The following is an 18,828-nucleotide window of genomic DNA, read 5'->3' on the forward strand; positions in this document are numbered from 1 at the left end:
TGTGTCATCTGCAAATTTGGAGATATTACATTTAGTTCCCTCATCTAAATCATTGATATATATTGTGAATAGCTGGGGTCCTAGCACCGATCCCTGCGGTACCCCACTAGTCACTGCCTGCCATTCGGAAAAAGACCCGTTTATTCCTACTCTTTGTTTCCTGTCTGCCAACCAATTTTCTATCCATCGCAATACACGACCCCCAATCCCATGCACTTTAATTTTACACACTAATCTCTTATGTGGGACTTTGTCGAAAGCCTTCTGAAAGTCCAAATAAACCACATCCACTGGCTCCCCCTCATCAACTCTACTAGTTACATCCTCGAAGAATTCTAGTAGATTTGTCAAGCATGATTTCCCTTTCGTAAATCCATGCTGACTCTGTCTGATTCTACCACTGTACTCCAAGTGCTCTGCTATAAATCTTTGATAATGGACTCTAGAATTTTCCCCACTACTGACATCAGGCTGACTGGTCTATAATTCCCTGTTTTCTATCTACCTCCCTTTTTAAATAGTGGGGTTACATTATTTTATTTGTTTTTTTTAGAGATACAGCACTGAAACAGGCCCTTCGGCCCACCAAGTCTGTGCTGACCATCAACCACCCATTTATACTAATCCTCTATTAATCCCGTATTTCTACCCCATCCCCACCTTCCCCTACTAGGGGCAATTTATAATGGCCAATTTACTTATCAACCTGCAAGTCTTACGCTGTGGGAGGAAACCAGAACACCCGGCGAAAACCCACGCGGTCATAGGGGAAACTTGCAAACTCCGCACAGGCAGCACCCAGAATTGAACCCGGGTCACTGGAGCTGTGAAGCTGCGGTGCTAACCACTGTGCCGCCCTTAGCTACCCTCCAATCTGTGGGAACTGTTACAGAGTCTATAGAATCTTGGAAGATGACTACCAATGCATCCACTATTTCTAGGGCCACTTCCTTAAGTACTCTGGGATGTAGATTATCAGGCCCTGGTGATTTATCAGCCTTCTGTCCCATCAATTTCCCCAACACCATTTCTCTGCTAATACTGATTTCCTTCAGTTCCTCCCTCTCACTAAATCCTGTGTTCCCTAACATTTCTGGTTTGATATTTGTGTCCTCCTTTGTGAAGACAGAACCAAAGTATGCATTTAGTTGGTCAGCCATTTCTTTGTTCCCCATAATAAATTCTCCTGTTTCTGCCATAGGGGACCTACATTTGTCTTCACCAATCTTTTTCTCTTCACATACCTATAGAAACTTTTACAATCAGTTTTTATGTTCCCCGCAAGCTTACTGTCATACTCTATTTTCCCCTTCTTAATCAATCCCTTGGTCCTCCTTTGCTGAATTCTAAACTGCTCCCAATCCTCAGGTCTGTTATTTTTACTGGCAAATTTGTATGCCTTTTCCTTGGATGTAATGCTATCTCTAATTTCCCTTGTAAGCCATGGTTTGGCTAACTTTCCTGTTTTACTTTTGTGCCAGACAGGAATAAACAATTGTTGCAGTTCATCCATGCACTCTTTGAATGTTTGCCATTGCCAATTCACTGTCATCCCTTTAAATAACATTTCCCAATCCATCATAGCCAACCCTCATACCTTCGTAGTTCCCTTTATTAAGATTCAGGGCCCTAGTCTCAGAATCAACTACGTCACTCTCCATCTTGATGAAGAATTCTATCATATTATGGTCACTCATCCCCAAGGGGTCTCGCACAACTAGATTGTCAATTATTCCTCTCTCATTACACAATACCCAGTCTAGGATGGTTTCACAGCAGTTACAATAAAATGGAATAAAAGAGATGGTAGCAACATGGATACGAAATTGGCTGAGTGACAGGAAACAAAGAGGTTATTGGATGTTTTTTGAGCTGGAGGAAGGTTTGTAGTGGAGTTCCTCAGGGATCAGTGTTGGGACCCTTGCTTTTCCTGATATTTATTAATGACCTAGACCTTGGTGTACAGGACACAATTTCAAAGTTTGCAGATTATACGAAACTTGGAAGCATTATGAACTGTGAGGACGATAGTGTAGAACCTCAAAAGCACAGAGACAAGTTGGTGGAATGGGCAGACACGTGGCAGATGAAGTTCAATGCTGAGAAATGTGAAATGATTCATTTTGGTAGGAAGAACATGGAGAGACAATATAGAGTAAAGGGTACAATTCTAAAGGGGGTACAGGAGCAGAGGACCCAAGTGTATATGTGCATAAGTCATTGAAGGTGGCAGGACAGGTTGAAAGAGCGGTTAATAAAGTGTACAGTATCCTGGGCTTTATTAATAGGGGTATAGCGTACAAGAACGAGGAATTTATGTTGGACTTGTATGACACGAGTTCGGCCTCAGCTGGAGTATTGTGTCCAATTCTGTGCGCTGCACTTGAGGAAAGACATGAGGGCACTGAAGAGAGTACAGAAAAGATTCACGAGAATGGTTTCAGGGATGATGAATTTCACTTATGAAGATAGTTTGGAGAAGTTAGGAATGTTTTCCTTGGAGAAGAGAAGGCTGAGAGGTGATTTGATAGAGGTATACAAAATCATGAGGGGTTTGGACAGAGCAGATAAGAGAGAAACTGTTCCCACTCGTGAAAGGATCGAGAACAAGAGGGCACAGATTTGAGGTATTTTGTAAGAGAAGCAAAAGTGACATGAGGAAAAACTTTTTCACGCAGAGTGGTTAAGGTCTGGAATGTGCTGCCTGAGAACGTGGTTCAATTGAAGCATTCAAAAGGAAATTAGACAGTTATATGAAACGGAAGAATGTGCAGGGTTATGGGGCGAAGGCAGGGGGAATGGAACTGAGGGAGTTGCTCTTTCAGAGAGCCAGTGTAGACACAATGGGCCGAATGGCCTCCTTCTGCACTGTAACGATTCTGTAAGATACAACTGAGTGACTTGCTAGGCCATTTCAGAGGGCATTTAAGAGTCAACCACATTGCTGTCGGTCTGGAGTCACATGTAGGCCAGACCAGCAGATTTCCTTCCCTAAAGGACATTAGTGAACCAGATGGGTTTTTACAACAATCGACAATGGTTTCATGGCCATCGGTGGACTAACGTTTAATTCCAGATTTATTAATTGAATTCAAATTCCAGCTTCGGCTGTGGTGGGATTCGAACCCATGTCCCGAGAGCAAGACCCTGGGTTAGAGTTTACGAAGTATAGGAAGCCAGCAAGGAGGTTGATGGGCAAATCAAGTCCAGAAATGACAAAAGCATGGAGAAGGATTTTGATTGGGGTTATGTAGAGACAATAATGGGTGACATCATTGAGGTGGAAGTGAGCAGTCTTTATGTTGGACAGGATCTAGGATTTGGTACTCAGCCTCACTTTTGGATCAAACTAGGTACCAAAGTTTCCTGATTCAGCCTAAGGTTGATGATCTATTGCAGATGGGGCAGTGAATGAGGTAAAAGGAATGGGGAGGTTGTGCATTGCACTTACAGACTGATTCATTGAGGGGTGATTTAAAATGCATTTTTATTGGAAATTATGAATGTATATGAAAGGACTGTAACCTCTACAGCAGCATGATAAAGCTGCATCATATCACGAGGTTGCACAATGCTGCTACTCTTCCCTAAACACATGTACATACATATAGTGTATTTTATAAACCTTGGGTATCTGAAATCATAACAATGAATGACAGTCCTGCAAGCTGTTCCACTTGTATTGGATTGACACCTTAGTGGTGTCTTCTATTTAATTTTAGTTGCTGCTCATTCGTTGCACCCAACTCCATTCCTTAATTGTCTCAGAGGACAAACCAGCATTTCCAAAGTCTCATCTTGAATTTTTTTTTAGTTTTGTTTTTCACCCCTCACATATGGGGACTTCTGGTGTGACAAATCACAGCTGCAAATCTAACATGTCTTAGAAATGGGAACATATTTCATGATGCCTGTGACTTTAATATCTGTGCTGCTGGAATATCTTAAGTTGGTAAAGAACTTGTGTCCCGAAAGTTTGTTGGCAATCTATCTTTTCGCAATTGGTAGAAGATGTTCGCTCATTGTTGATCTGGGTGTTTGGGGGGATGGATCATCAACGAGTAATATTGGCCCATTTCAGTTCACGTTTGCTGAATGACACCTCTTCACGAAGCCTAAAAACAAAACCTGGGCACTGCCTTCCATCAGCTCACCAAAATAACAAAAAAGCAATTTCCAAAGGAATCCGTGTCTTGAGTGTACTTGCAAAACTAAGTAACTATAACAGCTTCTCAGTAGCTTTACAAAATATCCTATGAGATGTTTCTCTGTTTGATTTGAAGCATTTAGTGTAAAAATGAACCTTTGTCAACTCCACATCCTATTTATGAGAATCGACATCCCATTGATGCTTTTCTAATTCAAATAAGTAACTTTGAGTCTACTTGCTAGTGACCCCCGCAGACTCCTCACCCCTTCCCTGTAGTTGGTCTTCAATGTAATTGTCTGCTTGATTTACCTTACAGGCAAAAAAATGGGTCCCCCTGGTCCACAAGGCCCCCAGGGTCCTCCAGGTCCACCAGGACCCCAAGGCCCTCCAGGAATCCCGGGAATCCCTGGCATACCAGGAACAGCAGTATTGGCAGCACCTGGGCCACCAGGTCCACCTGGCCAGCCAGGACCTCCAGGACCACCTGGACCACCAGGTACGTGAGTATTAGTTTGGTCTGAGTGATCATTTACGGTTTATGATTTTGTCGGATGTCATGTGACCTGTTGAGCATTTCAGTACCTTGTACCTTGCTCTCTGTCCATATCATTTTTTTAACCTGAAAATGTACTGGCAGCTGAACCAGGATAGCACTTCACTAGATTTCTGAGTGGGTTAATTTCTGTATAGTGACCAGCGCCTTTTTGTAAGTTGTTAAAGGGGTAGGGAAGACTTTGCTCAATCCCACCACGCTCTGCACCTCCACCTCCCTAATCTACATCTGAGGGAAAGTCACAGAATCACAGAATCATTACAGTGCAGAAGCAGGTTATTCGGCCCATCGTGTCCGCACTGGCTCTCTGAAAGAGGAATTCCCTCAGTTCCATTCCCCTGCCTTCTCCCCATAACCCTGCACATTCTTCCTTTTCATATAACTGTCTAAGTCCCATATAAGTAATAACTTATATTGTACCCATTAAAAATAGCAACTACAAGTTTTAAACTTGTAATTTCTCCCTTGGTTACTTCTTGACATAAGATACATGGAATGCACCAAAGAGTATGAGGAAGGATGCATGTCTCCAAAAAGCATGGTGGAAAGATAATTATTGGACATGTAATAAGTGGACATGTAATAAGTATGCATGTGACCATATTTCTTCATAGTAAGGAGAGTGTATTCAACAGGAAGTGTTTCCCCAGACTTTGCTTCTCTTCAGTTTCTCAGCTAAGTTCAGTTCTCAATAGCTGATCATCTGGAGATTTTTGATCTGACCTGTATTGTGACTTCTCAAATCTATTTTGAGTAATTGATATGAGAATTTGGAATTTGTAGTCATTTAGTTCTCTTACTCAATATGAACTCTTCCCAAATGAAGGCAAACTTTGATCAATGATGTTATGTCTGAGGTGCAAAGGAATTAGCGTGAAGTCGCTTTTAATTTTCACTCTGCATCTGTTGGGAAGCTGCTTTTTGGTATTTTAGCAGCATCATTGATGGTCTGGCTGAGATTAGGGGCTGGATCTTTGTTTCGGGAAACTAAAGTTGGGACTGTTTCTGGGTCCAGAACCTTGTTCGGTCTTTGTGTGTGCTCTTATACTGGTTCAGACACATGAAATGTAGGAATAATGCTTTGAAAACTGTTGGGGGCGATAGCTTCTCAGGGGAATGCAGCAAGAGCCATGTCTGTGGCACCACGGGTGATGTAGCTGCACAGGAGGGGAGGTAAAAGAGTGGGAGAGCTATAGTGATAGGGGTCCTATCGTAAGGGGTACAGATAGGCGTTTCTGTGGCTGCAAACCTGACTCCAGGCTGGTATGTTGCCTCCCTGGTGCTCGGATCAAGGATGTCAGGGAGCGGCTACAGGACATTCTGAAGGGGGAGGCTGAACAGTCAGAGGTCGTGGTTCACACTGCTACCAACGACATAGGTAGAAAGAGGGATGAGGGCCTGCAACAAGAATTTAGGAAGCTAGGTAGCAGATTAAAACGCAGGGCCTCAAAGGTTGTAATCTCTGGATTACTCCCAGTGCCATGTGCTAGTGAGTATAGGAATAGGAGGATCGAACAGATGAATGCGTGGCTGAGGAGATGGTGCAGCAGGGAGGGCTTTAGGTTCCTGTATCACTGAGTCTGTTTCTGGCAACGGTGGGACCTGTACAAGTTGGACGGGTTGCACCTGAACCGGAACGGGACCAACATCCTTGCTGGGAGGTTTGCTAGTGCTGTTGGAGGGTGGGGGGGTGGGGGGTGGTTAAACTAATTTGGCAGGGGGGTGGGATACAGAGTGGAGGTACAGTAGGGGATGATGCACTGCCAAATATAGAAGAGAAATTCAGTCAGTCTGGAAGGCAGAGCAAATATAGACCTGTTAAGGCACAAGTGAATAATGCAAGGCTGGATTGCATCTATTTTAACGCAAGGAGTCTTACAAGTAAGGCAGATGAATTGAGGGTGTTGATTAGCACATGGGAATATGATATTATTGCTTTCACAGAGACATGGTTGAGGGAGGGGCAGGACTGGCAGCTCAGTATTCCAGGATATAGAATCTTCAGGCGTGACGGGGGGGTGTAAAAGAGGAGGTGGTATTGCACTATTGATCAAGGAGTCAATTACTGCAATAAGGAGGGATGATATCTGAGAAGATTCCTCAAATGAGGCCATATGGGTAGAACTTAAAAACAAAAAGGGGGCAATCACTTGGCTGGGAGTGTACTACAGGCCTCCAAACAGTCAGGGAGAGATAGAGGAGCAGATATGTAGGCAAATCTCAGAGAGGTGTAAAAATAATAGGGTAATAATAGTAGGGGATTTCAACTTCCCCAATATTAACTCGGATAGTCTTAGTGCAAAAGGCTTAAAGGGGGCAGAATTCTTAAAGTGTATACAGGAGAGCTATTTGATCCAGTATGTAGAAAGTCCTACAAAAGAAGGGGCGGTACAGGACCTAATCCTAGGGAATGAAGCCGGACAAGTGGTAGAAATGTCAGTGGGGGAGCATTTTCGGGATAGTGACCATAACTCTGTAAGGTTTAAGGTAGTTATGGAAAAGGTCAAAGATGGACCGGAAATAAAGGTACTGAATTGGGGGAAGGCCGATTTCAATATGATAAAACAGGATCTTGCCAAAGAGAACTGGGAGCTGCTACTTGTAGGAAACCTGCATCAGACCAGTGGGAGTCATTCAAAAAGGAAATAGTGAGAGTTCAGGGCCAACATGTTCCCGTAAAGCTGAAGGGTAGGACCAACAAGTCCAGGGAACCCTGGATGTCAAGGGATATAGAGGATTGGATAAGGGAAAAAAAGGAGGCTTATGGCAGATTCAGAGGGCTGAAAACAGCAGAGGCCCTAGAGGAGTATAGAAAGTCTACGGGGGGTACTTAAAAAAGTAATTTGGAGAGCGAAGAGGGGGCATGAAAAAACATTGGTAGGCAAGATAAAGGAAAATCCCAAGGCGTTTTATAAGTATATTAAGGGCAAGAGGATAACCAGGGAAAGAGTAGGGCCCATTTGGGACCAAAGTGGCAATCTGTGTTTGGAGCCGGAGGATGTAGGTGAGGTTTTAAATGATTACTTTTCATCTGTGTTCACTATGGAGAAGGGCGATGTAGGTGTAGAGATCAGGGAGGGGGCTTGTGATATACTCGAACAAGTTAGCATTGAAAGGGAGAGGTATTAGCGGTTTTAGCAGGATTAAAAGTGGATAAATCCCCAGGCCCAGATGAGATGTATTTCAGGCTGTTGTGTGAAGCAAGGGAGGAGATAGCAGGGGCTCTGACACAAATTTTCAAATTCTCTCTGGCCACTGGAGAAGTGGTAGAGGACTGGAGGACAGCGAATGTGGTACCATTATTCAAGAAGTTTAGCAGGGATAAACCAGGTAATTACAGGTCGATGAGTCTGACATCAGTGGTAGGGAAACTACTGGAAAAAGTTGTGAGGGACAGGGTTGATCTCCACTGGAGAGACAGGGATTAATCAAGGATGATCAGCATGGCTTTGTCAGGGTGAGATCATGTCTAACAAACTGATTGAATTTTTTGAGGGGGTAACTAGATGAGGGTAAAGCAGTTGATGTAGTCTACATGGACTTCAGTAAAGTTTTTGAGAAGGTCCCGCATGGGAGATTGGTTAAGAAGGTAAGAGCCCATGGGATCCAGGGCAATTTGGCAAATTGGATCCAAAATTGGCTTAGTGGCAGGAGGCAGAGGGCAAAGCCACTTAAAGGGTTAATGAGTGACATGCTATTAAGATAGGATTTGGGATCTAAAGTATCTCGACTGAAAACCAGACATAACATTTTGTTAAGAGTTTCAATAACTGGCAGCGATTGTGGCTGTTTAATCATTATCTTTTCCATTTAAAGTTGGCAGTGTTATTGTTTTCATTTTTCAATGTTTTCATTCATTCCTCTATAACCATTGTGAAATTGTCATCCAACCACAAAGGAGAATTTCAAAGTTCTGTAAGGAAGAGCCAAAAGATGATTCCCTAGCCCTCGCATGAGATTGAGGAAACTTGGACTGTTCAGCCTTGCGAAGGGGCAACTAAGAACGATTATCCTAGATTGACGTAACACAGTAAATAGTATAGACAAGGTGAATCCATTTCAAATAAAACTCATGTCCACTTATCATGTTGTCATTGTTTAAAATGGTGAATAACAAATTTTGGACTAATATCTTCCCTTAAAGTGATCAAACATGAAATGAGCTTCTGTGTAGGGTAGCGGAGGCGATAACTTTAATTATTTAAGAAACAAATGGAGACTGCGGTGGAACTGTAGGCCCTTTCTGGATGGATGATCTAAAATGAATGAAATGGTTTCCTCATTGATACTTGATTTGTGAAATGCCTCTTTAAACCTTACTAACTGAACCTTACCTTTTGTTCTCTTCCCCCCCAACACCCCAGCTTCACTTGCTTAAAATCTATTACATTTCTAACCTTTGCCAGTTCTGATGAAAGGTCACAGACCTGAAATGTTAACTCTTACTTCTCTCTCCACAGATGCTGCCTACCTGCTGAATATTTCCAGCATTTTTGAGGTTTAATTGAGCCAGGGTTTTTTTTGCATTGTAATGATTTTTGTGCTCATTGTAATGCAAAGAAAGAAAGACTTGCATTTATATAGTGTTTTTCAAAGCACTTTGCAGCCAATGACGTACCTCTGAAGTGTAGACACTGTTGTAAGGAAACAAAGCAGCCAAATTGTGCACCGCAAACTCCCGCAAACAGCAATGTGATAATGACCAGATAATCTGCGTTTGTGATGTTGATTGAGGGATAAATATTGGCAAGGACATCAGGAATAACTCCCCTGCTCCTCTTCGAAATAGTGCCATGGGATCTTTTACATCCACCTGAGCAGGCAGATGTGCCTTCCATTTAAAGTATCATCTGAAAGATGGTACCTCCAACAGTGCAGCACTCCCTCAATGCTGCACTGGAGGGTCAGCCTAGATTTTTGTGCTCAAGCCCAGGAGAGGGACTTGAACCTTGTGATTTTCAGAGGTATGAATGCTACCAACTGAGCCGTGGCTGACACTGCATTGTAATGGAGGATAATATATTTATCTTTCAGCTAAAAATTTTCAGCCAAATGAGGTGTCTGTGATTTTAACTGCCTGGCCTCATTAATAATCACTGGCAGAAGCGAACAGGTGGGGACTGGCAAGAAGAGCAACCGCCAGCCTGCAGAAAACTGGTCGACTGCTAGTCACCCATGGGCACTTTGGTAGTGTGGGAACAGGGAATCCCGAGGTGTCCCACAGTAGGGAAGGGGGCAGGGTGGCAAGTCCAGGGCAGGAAAGGCCTACATTTTCCATGTTGTTCCCAGAGGAGTTCTTCTGCTCCTTTTGGAGAGTTTAGAAAAAAGAAACAATGCTGGAAATCCTCAGCAGGTCTGTCAGCATCTGTGGAGAGAGAAGCAGAGTTAACGTTTCAGGTCTGTGACATTAGAAAAAGACTGGCCTTGAGTGGCCTCTTCTGATGCTTTTCTGACAGGCCTTTTCTCTGCCTGACAAAAGTCCACAGCGACTTCCCTGCTCAGGCTGGGGTAAAGATTGTAATTGGGGCCCAATGACATCACTAGACCCTGATTTGCATATTTCAAGAAAGCCTATCCTAAAATGCCAGGAAAAATTGGAAGCGGTGGGACATTGGCAGGTAAGTTACCCAGTGAATTTAAACTACTTAAGAGCTCAGTTGCTGCCAGGTGGGCAGATCTAAAATCCATTTCTGGTAATACTTTAAGAGTGTCCGTAACAAACTATAGCTAATTCTGTAGATAATAATTCAAAGACGTTTTGCCAATTAAAAGCTTATTTTTCATATTCAAATAACTTTCTTTTTCAGGAACTTCAGACAAAGATGCAGACAGTGGGACACCAGTAAGTGTATAAATAATGTTACACACAATTGTCATGCACGTCTAGTTGGCCTTTTTTTAAAAGAGTACTGAGAAATTCATATATTTATATTTATAAAGTTTATTTCCTTTGGTTTTGGCCACAGGCAATTTAGAAAAACACCTTTTTAGGAATTTAGTAAGCCTTAGCAGTGACCACCTCCAGACTCACTCACATATTGAGTTCCAGGCTTTGTCAGTCAACAAAGTTTCATTTAAATGCCCTTACAGTTACCTTAACCTGCAGTTGCAATTCCTTTTTCATTACCAGGGTTATCTCTTTGCCATTTTAAACAGTGCGTTTGGATTGTCAGATGTGATTGGTCCTTTCCATTAATTGTGTCACAGACCAACCAAAACCAGGAGGAAATCTACATTCATTCATTCAAATGGATTTAAACATCATTAATATTAGGACAATGCAGATTCACTGGAATGCTATATGCTATGGGGAAATACAGATGTGAAGCAAGACTTGAAAGAAATGGGTCTCTCTTTGTTACAATAATACAGATTATGCAGTGATCTGAGATTATAAAATGGTGAAAGAATCGGATTGGGTGGAGGCAGACAGTTTCCGTAGTTCAGGGCTCAAGAACGAGGAATCTGGGATACAACATTAAATATAAGAGTTTAATACCAGAAGGCAGAAGAAACCTCTTCACACAGAGAGTTGTGAGGCTGTGGAGTTCACTTCCAGGGTTCATGGTTGAGGAAGGAACTATGTCAGTATTCAATATTAGATTGGATAGGTTGATGAAGGAAAAGGGGAGATGGGAGCAAGGTAGGTAAATGGTCTTAAAACTATTTGCTCGAGTGGAAGGCAAACGCTGACATAGACTTGTTGGGCCGAATGGCCTATTTCAGAATTGTAACTTCTGTGTAATACAGTGGAAGATTTTTTTGCCTATGCGCCAAGGTAATGCATGAAGGTGCTAGTAAGTAGCATTTGTTTCCATTTTAGGTTCCCAGGGGCTGGTTCCTAGTGAGGTTGCCATTTGTTGCTGTGGTCCTGTACCCTCGAGGATCTGGATTAAGGCAGCCTAAATTAGTTTAATATAGGATCCTGACAGCGAACATAGAGAGAATCAGATTCAAACACAAATCACAGAGGATGAAAAAATAGTGTGCTAATCCATTAATGATGTTCCATTTCGCTAAGCAAGCTTTTTATTCTGAAAGTCTGGTGGTTTTCTGGGATTTGGAATTGGGTGCAGAGTTACTTTTACTGATTTGCCTTGAGATTTGTCCAATACAGAGCAGGTTTTCTTATTTTCAATTTGCTATAGCTAGCTTGGCTTTGCCCCCCCCCATCACCCCTCCCCTACCCAGTACATTTAAATCCCAATCAAATCATATCAGTCAATATCCCAAACGATGTGATGCCACCAAGCCCAAATGGCACATCTAACAGATGGCACTGTGGCCTACTGCAGCATGTTTTGTCCTGAAGTTTGAAAGTGTGGATTTGACGCCCTCAGTTTCCTGATCTCAGCCATACAGTTGAGTCCTGGTTACGGGTCACTAGACTCTCCAGTATGAGTGATACATGACATAGGGAGATAAATAAAGTGAGATAATTGCAAATTTATCCCCCACTGTCCTGTAAGCAGTGATTCATCCACAGGTATAGCCAACCCTCCATTATGTCAGTCAATTAGATGTCCTTCAAGTATATGAATGGACAGTGAATGTCAGCAGGCTACTCAAGCACGGGGTATTCACGGCTGGATCATGCGCTATCCATCATCCAAAGACCATGCAAACTCACTTCAACAGGACTCAATTAAAAGCGATTAGGAGGGAGAACCCTGATCTCTGTTACCCCTCCACCCTACCCCCCTCAACCCTGCCCTCTTGCAGCCACCAGCCAGGGTCACTGAGGCCATTTGTAGCACCCTTACTACTGCCTTGCTGAGATCATCTTAACTTGGCACAGATTGTGGATTTAAGCTAGGGGCCTTGCTGGTTTTATGACTCTGTACCGTGCCAGATGGTGCACTTGCTCGGTAACCCATCAGAAGGACCAAAAGTGCCTTTTTTAAAATTACATTCAATCACCGCCTGCTTTAGACCAACAGGAATGGAAAACAGGTCAAGGAAATCCAGTATTGCTTTAATAATCACCACCATTTTATCTCGATTTTCATCAAGTTTTCTTGTTACATTGGCAAGAACTTGCGGTGTTTGGCAGGTTGATCTAGCGTAACTTTTTTTTACTTTGCCAGGCATCCATTCAGAATGCTGAGACAGTGTAGTAACTGCAGAATCCAAAGCAAACACTGGTGTCGATAATTGATCCTTTACATATTAACAGTACCGTTCACATTTATTCACACTCCCTGTTTTGAATGTCTATCTCCTTTTTGGGGGGACCTGCTTGCATTGGGACCCTCCATCCAGTTCAGACCTTTTTGATAATGCTGCAGCTTTAACCAGCGGAGAGGGTAAAGAAGCTGCAATAGACGACATTCTTTCTCTCATAGCATTAAGTGCTGGAAATATAACTCTCACAAATAATAGAAAGATTGCAGAGAATGGACACTGACCAGCAAAAATGATTATAACCTGATCTCAGGGTCAGCATGGTGATGGTCATGATGGAATGCAACCACATTTAGCCTGGAACAAGAGCTTGCCAACAGAAATCTTTTTGCTGTGTCAGGCCTCATCCACATTATCAGAGGACACAGAACAGTGCACCCCAGATCATTATACCTTTTGTATTCAGTAAGCCATTCATAAAGACCAATCTTAATGCCATCCAGATGATCTAGTGGGTAAACATAGTACAGGGAGCAATAGTGAGTTATGCAGGCCAGAAAGGTGCCAGGTTAGACACGTGTCTGTTTGATGAACTCGACAGTCTCGTCCAGGAAACCATAATCAGGATTAAAATGGTCTCAGTGGCCCCGATATATACTCAGAGCTGTGAAGAGAGCTGGGAATGGAGGGCGTGGGGGATGAGAGCAGGATTTCTGGGCGTAAGTATTTCCAGGGCATTCTGAAGAATTTAACTATGGAACATCTTTCACGTTTTTTCAGTAGGTTTCCTGCCCAACAGCTAGCCAAATTGTCAGTCCAGCTGCCTGTCAGACAGGAAACCAGTTGAGGAGCAGATGCCAGCTAAGTGGGAAGGAAGCTGGAGATCGTGGGGGTCGTAATGGTGAAAGGTTCTATACTTAGGGGTATAGACAATCTTATTGGACATATTGGGCTGGATTTCCCCATGGACTTGCAGACCCTACGTCGGCACCAGATGGGGTCCCAAGCCTGCACTTGCCGGCAGTGAGACTGGCTCAGCAATTTTCCAGGAGGCCAACTCTGAGTTCACTAGCCAATCAAAAACAACGCAGGGGCTCTCGATGTTGTAAGCCCAATCAGAGAGCCGGCAGCTCTAGAGCCTCAGCAGACGCCCCGAGAGGGGCAGGCACTGCTGAGGCGGGCTGGGGAGCGCAAGGGCATCTCCATATGGAGGCATCCTTGCTGGCCTGCACAGCAGTGCAGAGATTACAAGATGGAGTCCGGCAGGTCCATCAAGATGGAAGGGAAACTCCTCCGCTGGATTGGGATCGGCGGACATTCCAGCCTTTCATGCTTGATGCCCCATCAATGGGGCTTGGAACCTCCGGCTCCAGTGACCCCAGCCCGATCCTGCTGCAGGGAGGCCTTCTCCATTGAGCTGGCAGTCTCTGCAAAATTCTGGCGAGGCTGCAAAATTGGACCCAATTGGAGTCTCAGTCACTTCAATTGGCTGCCTGCCTCTGTGGTGTGGGCAGCCGATCCTCTTCCCAACCCACCACTGGGCAATTTTCTCGGCAGCGGGAATGCATCAAGAAGGCGTCCCGACACAGCTCCCTTCTATTTTCCCAGCTCGCCACCCTGCCTGCAACCCCATCTCCACAAGGCCGGGAAAATATCCAGCCCATTACTTCTGGCTAGCGAAGGAGGAAAAAAATTAACCTAGGTTTCCACTTTTCACTGCTATCCCATGATCTCCAATGGAAAGTGTAGATATCAGATATGGAAAGGATTGGGCTTTGCTGTAATTTCTGGCACCAATGAAGCAATACTTCAAGAGTCAGTGCCATCAGAATAAAATGAGGGAAACAAGTGAATTCTATGAATGCACTGATTGTATTTCCTTCACTGAGGGAGAGCTCAGCTTTTAAGCAATGTGCACATATTGAACCAGAATGCATCATGAAACACAGTGGTGATGTCACATGACCGTCTGAGTGATCTAACCATTTCGTGGTTAAACAGCAGCTGAATGCTCACTGAACGTGGGAAGGGACATATGGACAGAAGTAGGTTATTCAGCCCCTAAGCCTTTCCGACCATTCAGTTAAGTAATGGCTGTTTAGTATCTTAACTTCATCTACCCTCCTTGATTCCTTAACCCTTAACATGCTTGATCCAGTCTTGTTGATTTTGGTAAATATTAGAAAGATAACATGCAGTTTATGGAGCTGGAGTTGGGACAACCTCAGAGCCATTCCCCATGTAGTTGGTGTAACTGTGGCAATGCATGAGTCATTCAGTATCAGATGGGAGTTTCTGCTCAGTGTGTATTGTGTTCTGAACAAAAGTAAAGAACATTTTAATTTTGAGAAAATGGAAACATTGTGAAAACTGGAAATAGAGCCATAGAGTTATACAGCACAGAAACGGGCCCTTTGGTCCATCATGTCTGTGCCGGCCATCAAGCACCTAACTATTCTAATCCCATTTTCCAGCACTTGGCCCGTAGCCTTGTATGCTATGGCGTTTCAAGTGCTCATCTAAATACTTCTTAAATGTTGTGAGGGTTCCTGCCTCTACCACCTCTTCAGGCAGTGCGTTCCAGATTCCAACTGCCCTCTGAGTGAAAAATGTGAAATAAAAATACAAAATATCAGAAATATACAGTGGCTGTATAAAGGAAAGATGATCATACAGTGGGTATTCCCTTACAGAAGCGATTGAATTGACTGATGATGGGGTGGTGCTTTGGGTTAATGCACTGGATTTGAATGCAGCCCAGTTTCAATACTGAAGAAGACAAGTTAATTTTCCTCTTTGCACCACTAATTAGTCTGCTGTGCATTTTCATTTTTATTATTTCTACTCTTGGTTTTATTTTTGAAGTTATGATGTCAGCAAGACTCTCAATTCAAGGACTTTGTGTCATTGTTCTTGGTGGATTTTCTGGTTTGTTTTTTCATGTGTAACATTTGAATTGTTGCTTGCAGATGGCAGTAGTCCACCTCCAAGGCCATGACTCCGTCATTCAAGTAAAACAAGGTAAGATTTAAATTCAGGAAATTAAAATGTTAGTAACATTAAAAGAACTGCTGGTTCAATGCTACGCACTTGTAAAGGTCACCAGTGATCTTCTTGCCTTAGATGATCTGAAACAATGTAGTCCAGCAGATTATCGTAGAACGGTTACAGCACAGAAGGAAGCTATTCCACCTGTCGAGTCTGTGCCGGCTCTCTGCATGAGTAATCCAGCTAGACCCAATTCCCCGCCTTTTCCCCGTAACCCTGTAATATTTTTCCCTTTAAGTTTTTATCTAATTCCCTTCTGACTCTGCCTCCACTGCCCTGTCGGGCAGTGTATTCCAGATCATAATTACTCGTTGCATTAATTTTTCCTCATGTCACCTCTGGTTATTTTGCCAATCACCTTAAATCTGTTTCCTCTGGTTCTAGACCCTTCTGCCAATGGGAACAGTTTTTCTCTATCTATTTTGTCTAGACCCCTTATGATTTTGAACGCCTCTATCAAATCTCCTCTCAACCTTCTCTGCTCTAAGGAGAACAACCCTAGCTTCTCCAATCTGTCCAGGTAACTAAGTCCCTCATTCCCTGGAACCATTCTAGTACATCTTTTCTGCATCCTCTCCACTGTTCCCATCCTCTCTAAAATGCAGTGCCCAGAATTGAACACAATACTGCAGTAGCTGAACATGTGTTTTATGAAGGTTCACCATAACTTCCTTACTTTTGTACTGTATGCCTCCATTTATAAATCCCAGGATCCTGTATGCTGTTTCTAATACAAAAAATACAGAAAATCAGATTATTGCGAGTATCATGCAGTTGCATTCAGCTGGCACTAATACATTTACTCAAGACTTGTCACTGTTTATGACATTTGTGTTTCTCTTCCTCAGTGCTATATTACAACCTTGTAACACACACTCAACCAGCTATGATGAAGGGAAGTCCTTCTCTAAGGTCTGACTAACTGGGGACTGGGTGTGTGGTAATTTTACACAATCTCCTGCACACTCTTCTTTGTGTCTGGGAGTCGGGTCTGAATCAAGCCTAGGCCAATGAGGAAAAAAGTCTCCTCGCTGTCTGTGCTGTAAGGCACAAGCTCCCAAATTTTACTTATTGCGTACACCCTTCTCGATCTACCAGCTGCCCACATGCCCCTAACAGCATACCAGTTGGATATTTTAACCCCTTTAATACTCAGGCATTGTACAAAATGTGCAAATTATAATACATAACTACAACTCAAGCAATGGCTTAATAGTGCTACTCGCAATTAGTGGGATGGATTAGGTAGGGTGTTCAAACACAGGTGCATAATGTTTGGAATGATAGGTGATGGTTTGAGTCGTAAGTTGTTTTCTGCACATTGGCTGCATTGACTCCCTAAACACCTTTTTGGTCCAATTTTTGTCATCCCTACCAATCTCTCCTTCCACAGCTTGCATTCCTTTCCTGACCAATTTCCATTTTTGAAGTCCACTGGGCTGTTTTTCTTTATGTCAAAGGCACTATATGAATGCAAGCTTTTGTTTGAATTTGCTATTCAGGCATCTACACACAAATCAATTGAACATTTTCCATCAAGGCAATACTCCTTTAAATGTTGCTTGTCAAACTGCTTGTCTGGAATCCAGTCATAGATGAGTTGCATTTTTTTCCAGTTAAACATTAGGAAGACTAAGCCATCATCTTCAGCCCCCACGATAATCTCCATACTCCTGCCACCAATTCCATCCCCTTCTCCAAACATTGGGCTGAATTTTACAGATCCCCCCCAACATCAGGGGTCGTGGCAGGGGAGGCGGGAAAATGCCTCCAACAGAGGCCCACCATGGGCCTCAACGCCAGGAAGGCCCGGTCTGATATTGCCAGCAACGGTGAGGCCTCATGGTAGCCCCCCGCTGCTTGGCGACAGGAGCAAAATTTACATATTTAACTAAATTCCAACCTGCTGCGATACTATTGCTGGTGGCCGGCTCCCACGTCTTTGGGTCCCCTTCCAGGGGCCCAAGGTGGAACACTGGTGGGGAGGGGGGAGTAGGTAAGCTTTTTAGTGCGGGAGGAGAGGGCGAGTGGCATCAGAGTAATTTCATTGGTGTAAGGGATGGTGGGAAGGGGTAAAGTTTATAATTTATGAACTTTGGGGGGATGAAGGTCAGGTGGGCAGGGGAAGTATTTTGCGGGGGGAGAGGGCAAGTAATGCATTGAATGCTTATTGTGGGAGTAGGAGAGGGGCAAATTAAATGTTTTAATAATTTTTTGCAGTATCTCTCTTCAAAACTTTACATTAAATGGAAGGGCTCGAAACCCTTCAGAAATGGCATCAGCGCCTGTGCAAAGACTGCTAACGTCTTTCCGGGGGACGGACCACCTGCCTCCTCCACGTCATTGGGACGCGGTCCGCCCCGGCATTTAATTGAGCCGCCGCATTTAATATCATGGCGGTTCTACGACATGCGGTCTGCCCGTTCATGTACGCCATAAAATGCATCCCATTGTCTCAGGCTGAAGCAGTCTTTCACAATCCCTACATCCTATTGGACCCCAAGCTGAGCTCCAACCCCTGTGTACTCACTGTCAAAAATGCTACGAATTTTCACCTCTGTATCATCGCCTGTTTCCACCTTTGCCTCAGCCCATCTGCTGCTGAAACCTTCATCTATGCCTTTGTCACCTCCAGACTCAACTATTTCAATGGTCTCCCATCTTCCACCCTCCATAAACTTCAGTTCATCCAAAACCCTGTTGCCTGTATTCTGTCCCGCACCAGACCCCATTCAATCTCGTCCATGCTGACCTGCCTAGGCTCTTGATCCTCCAATGCCTCCAATTTAAAATTCACATCCTCATGTCTAAATCACTTCATGGCTTCGCTCCTCACTACATCTGTTACCTCCTCCAGCCTACAACTTTCCCTGAGATCTTTGTTTCTCTGCTTCTGGTGTTTGTGCATAGCTCCCTTCCTAAATCCCTTGACCATTCCACCTCTTTTTGCTTC

At 43.6% G+C, this 18,828-nt stretch overlaps 1 protein-coding gene across 4 annotated transcripts in view; it reads left to right on the forward strand.

Moving 5' to 3' along the window:
• The window catches only part of eda (ectodysplasin A), a 301,068-nt gene that overhangs the window by 241,367 nt on the left and 40,873 nt on the right, over nucleotides 1-18,828 (forward strand). For all 4 annotated transcript variants that reach the window (XM_068047219.1, XM_068047220.1, XM_068047221.1 and 1 more), the window contains 3 exons: nucleotides 4,467-4,646; nucleotides 10,511-10,545; nucleotides 15,797-15,848. In XM_068047219.1, coding sequence (XP_067903320.1) covers nucleotides 4,467-4,646; nucleotides 10,511-10,545; nucleotides 15,797-15,848 — 267 coding nt within the window. The remainder of the gene's footprint in view (nucleotides 1-4,466; nucleotides 4,647-10,510; nucleotides 10,546-15,796; nucleotides 15,849-18,828) is intronic.

This window comes from Heterodontus francisci, chromosome 15 (assembly GCF_036365525.1).
Source record: "Heterodontus francisci isolate sHetFra1 chromosome 15, sHetFra1.hap1, whole genome shotgun sequence".
Lineage (NCBI taxonomy): Eukaryota > Metazoa > Chordata > Chondrichthyes > Heterodontiformes > Heterodontidae > Heterodontus > Heterodontus francisci.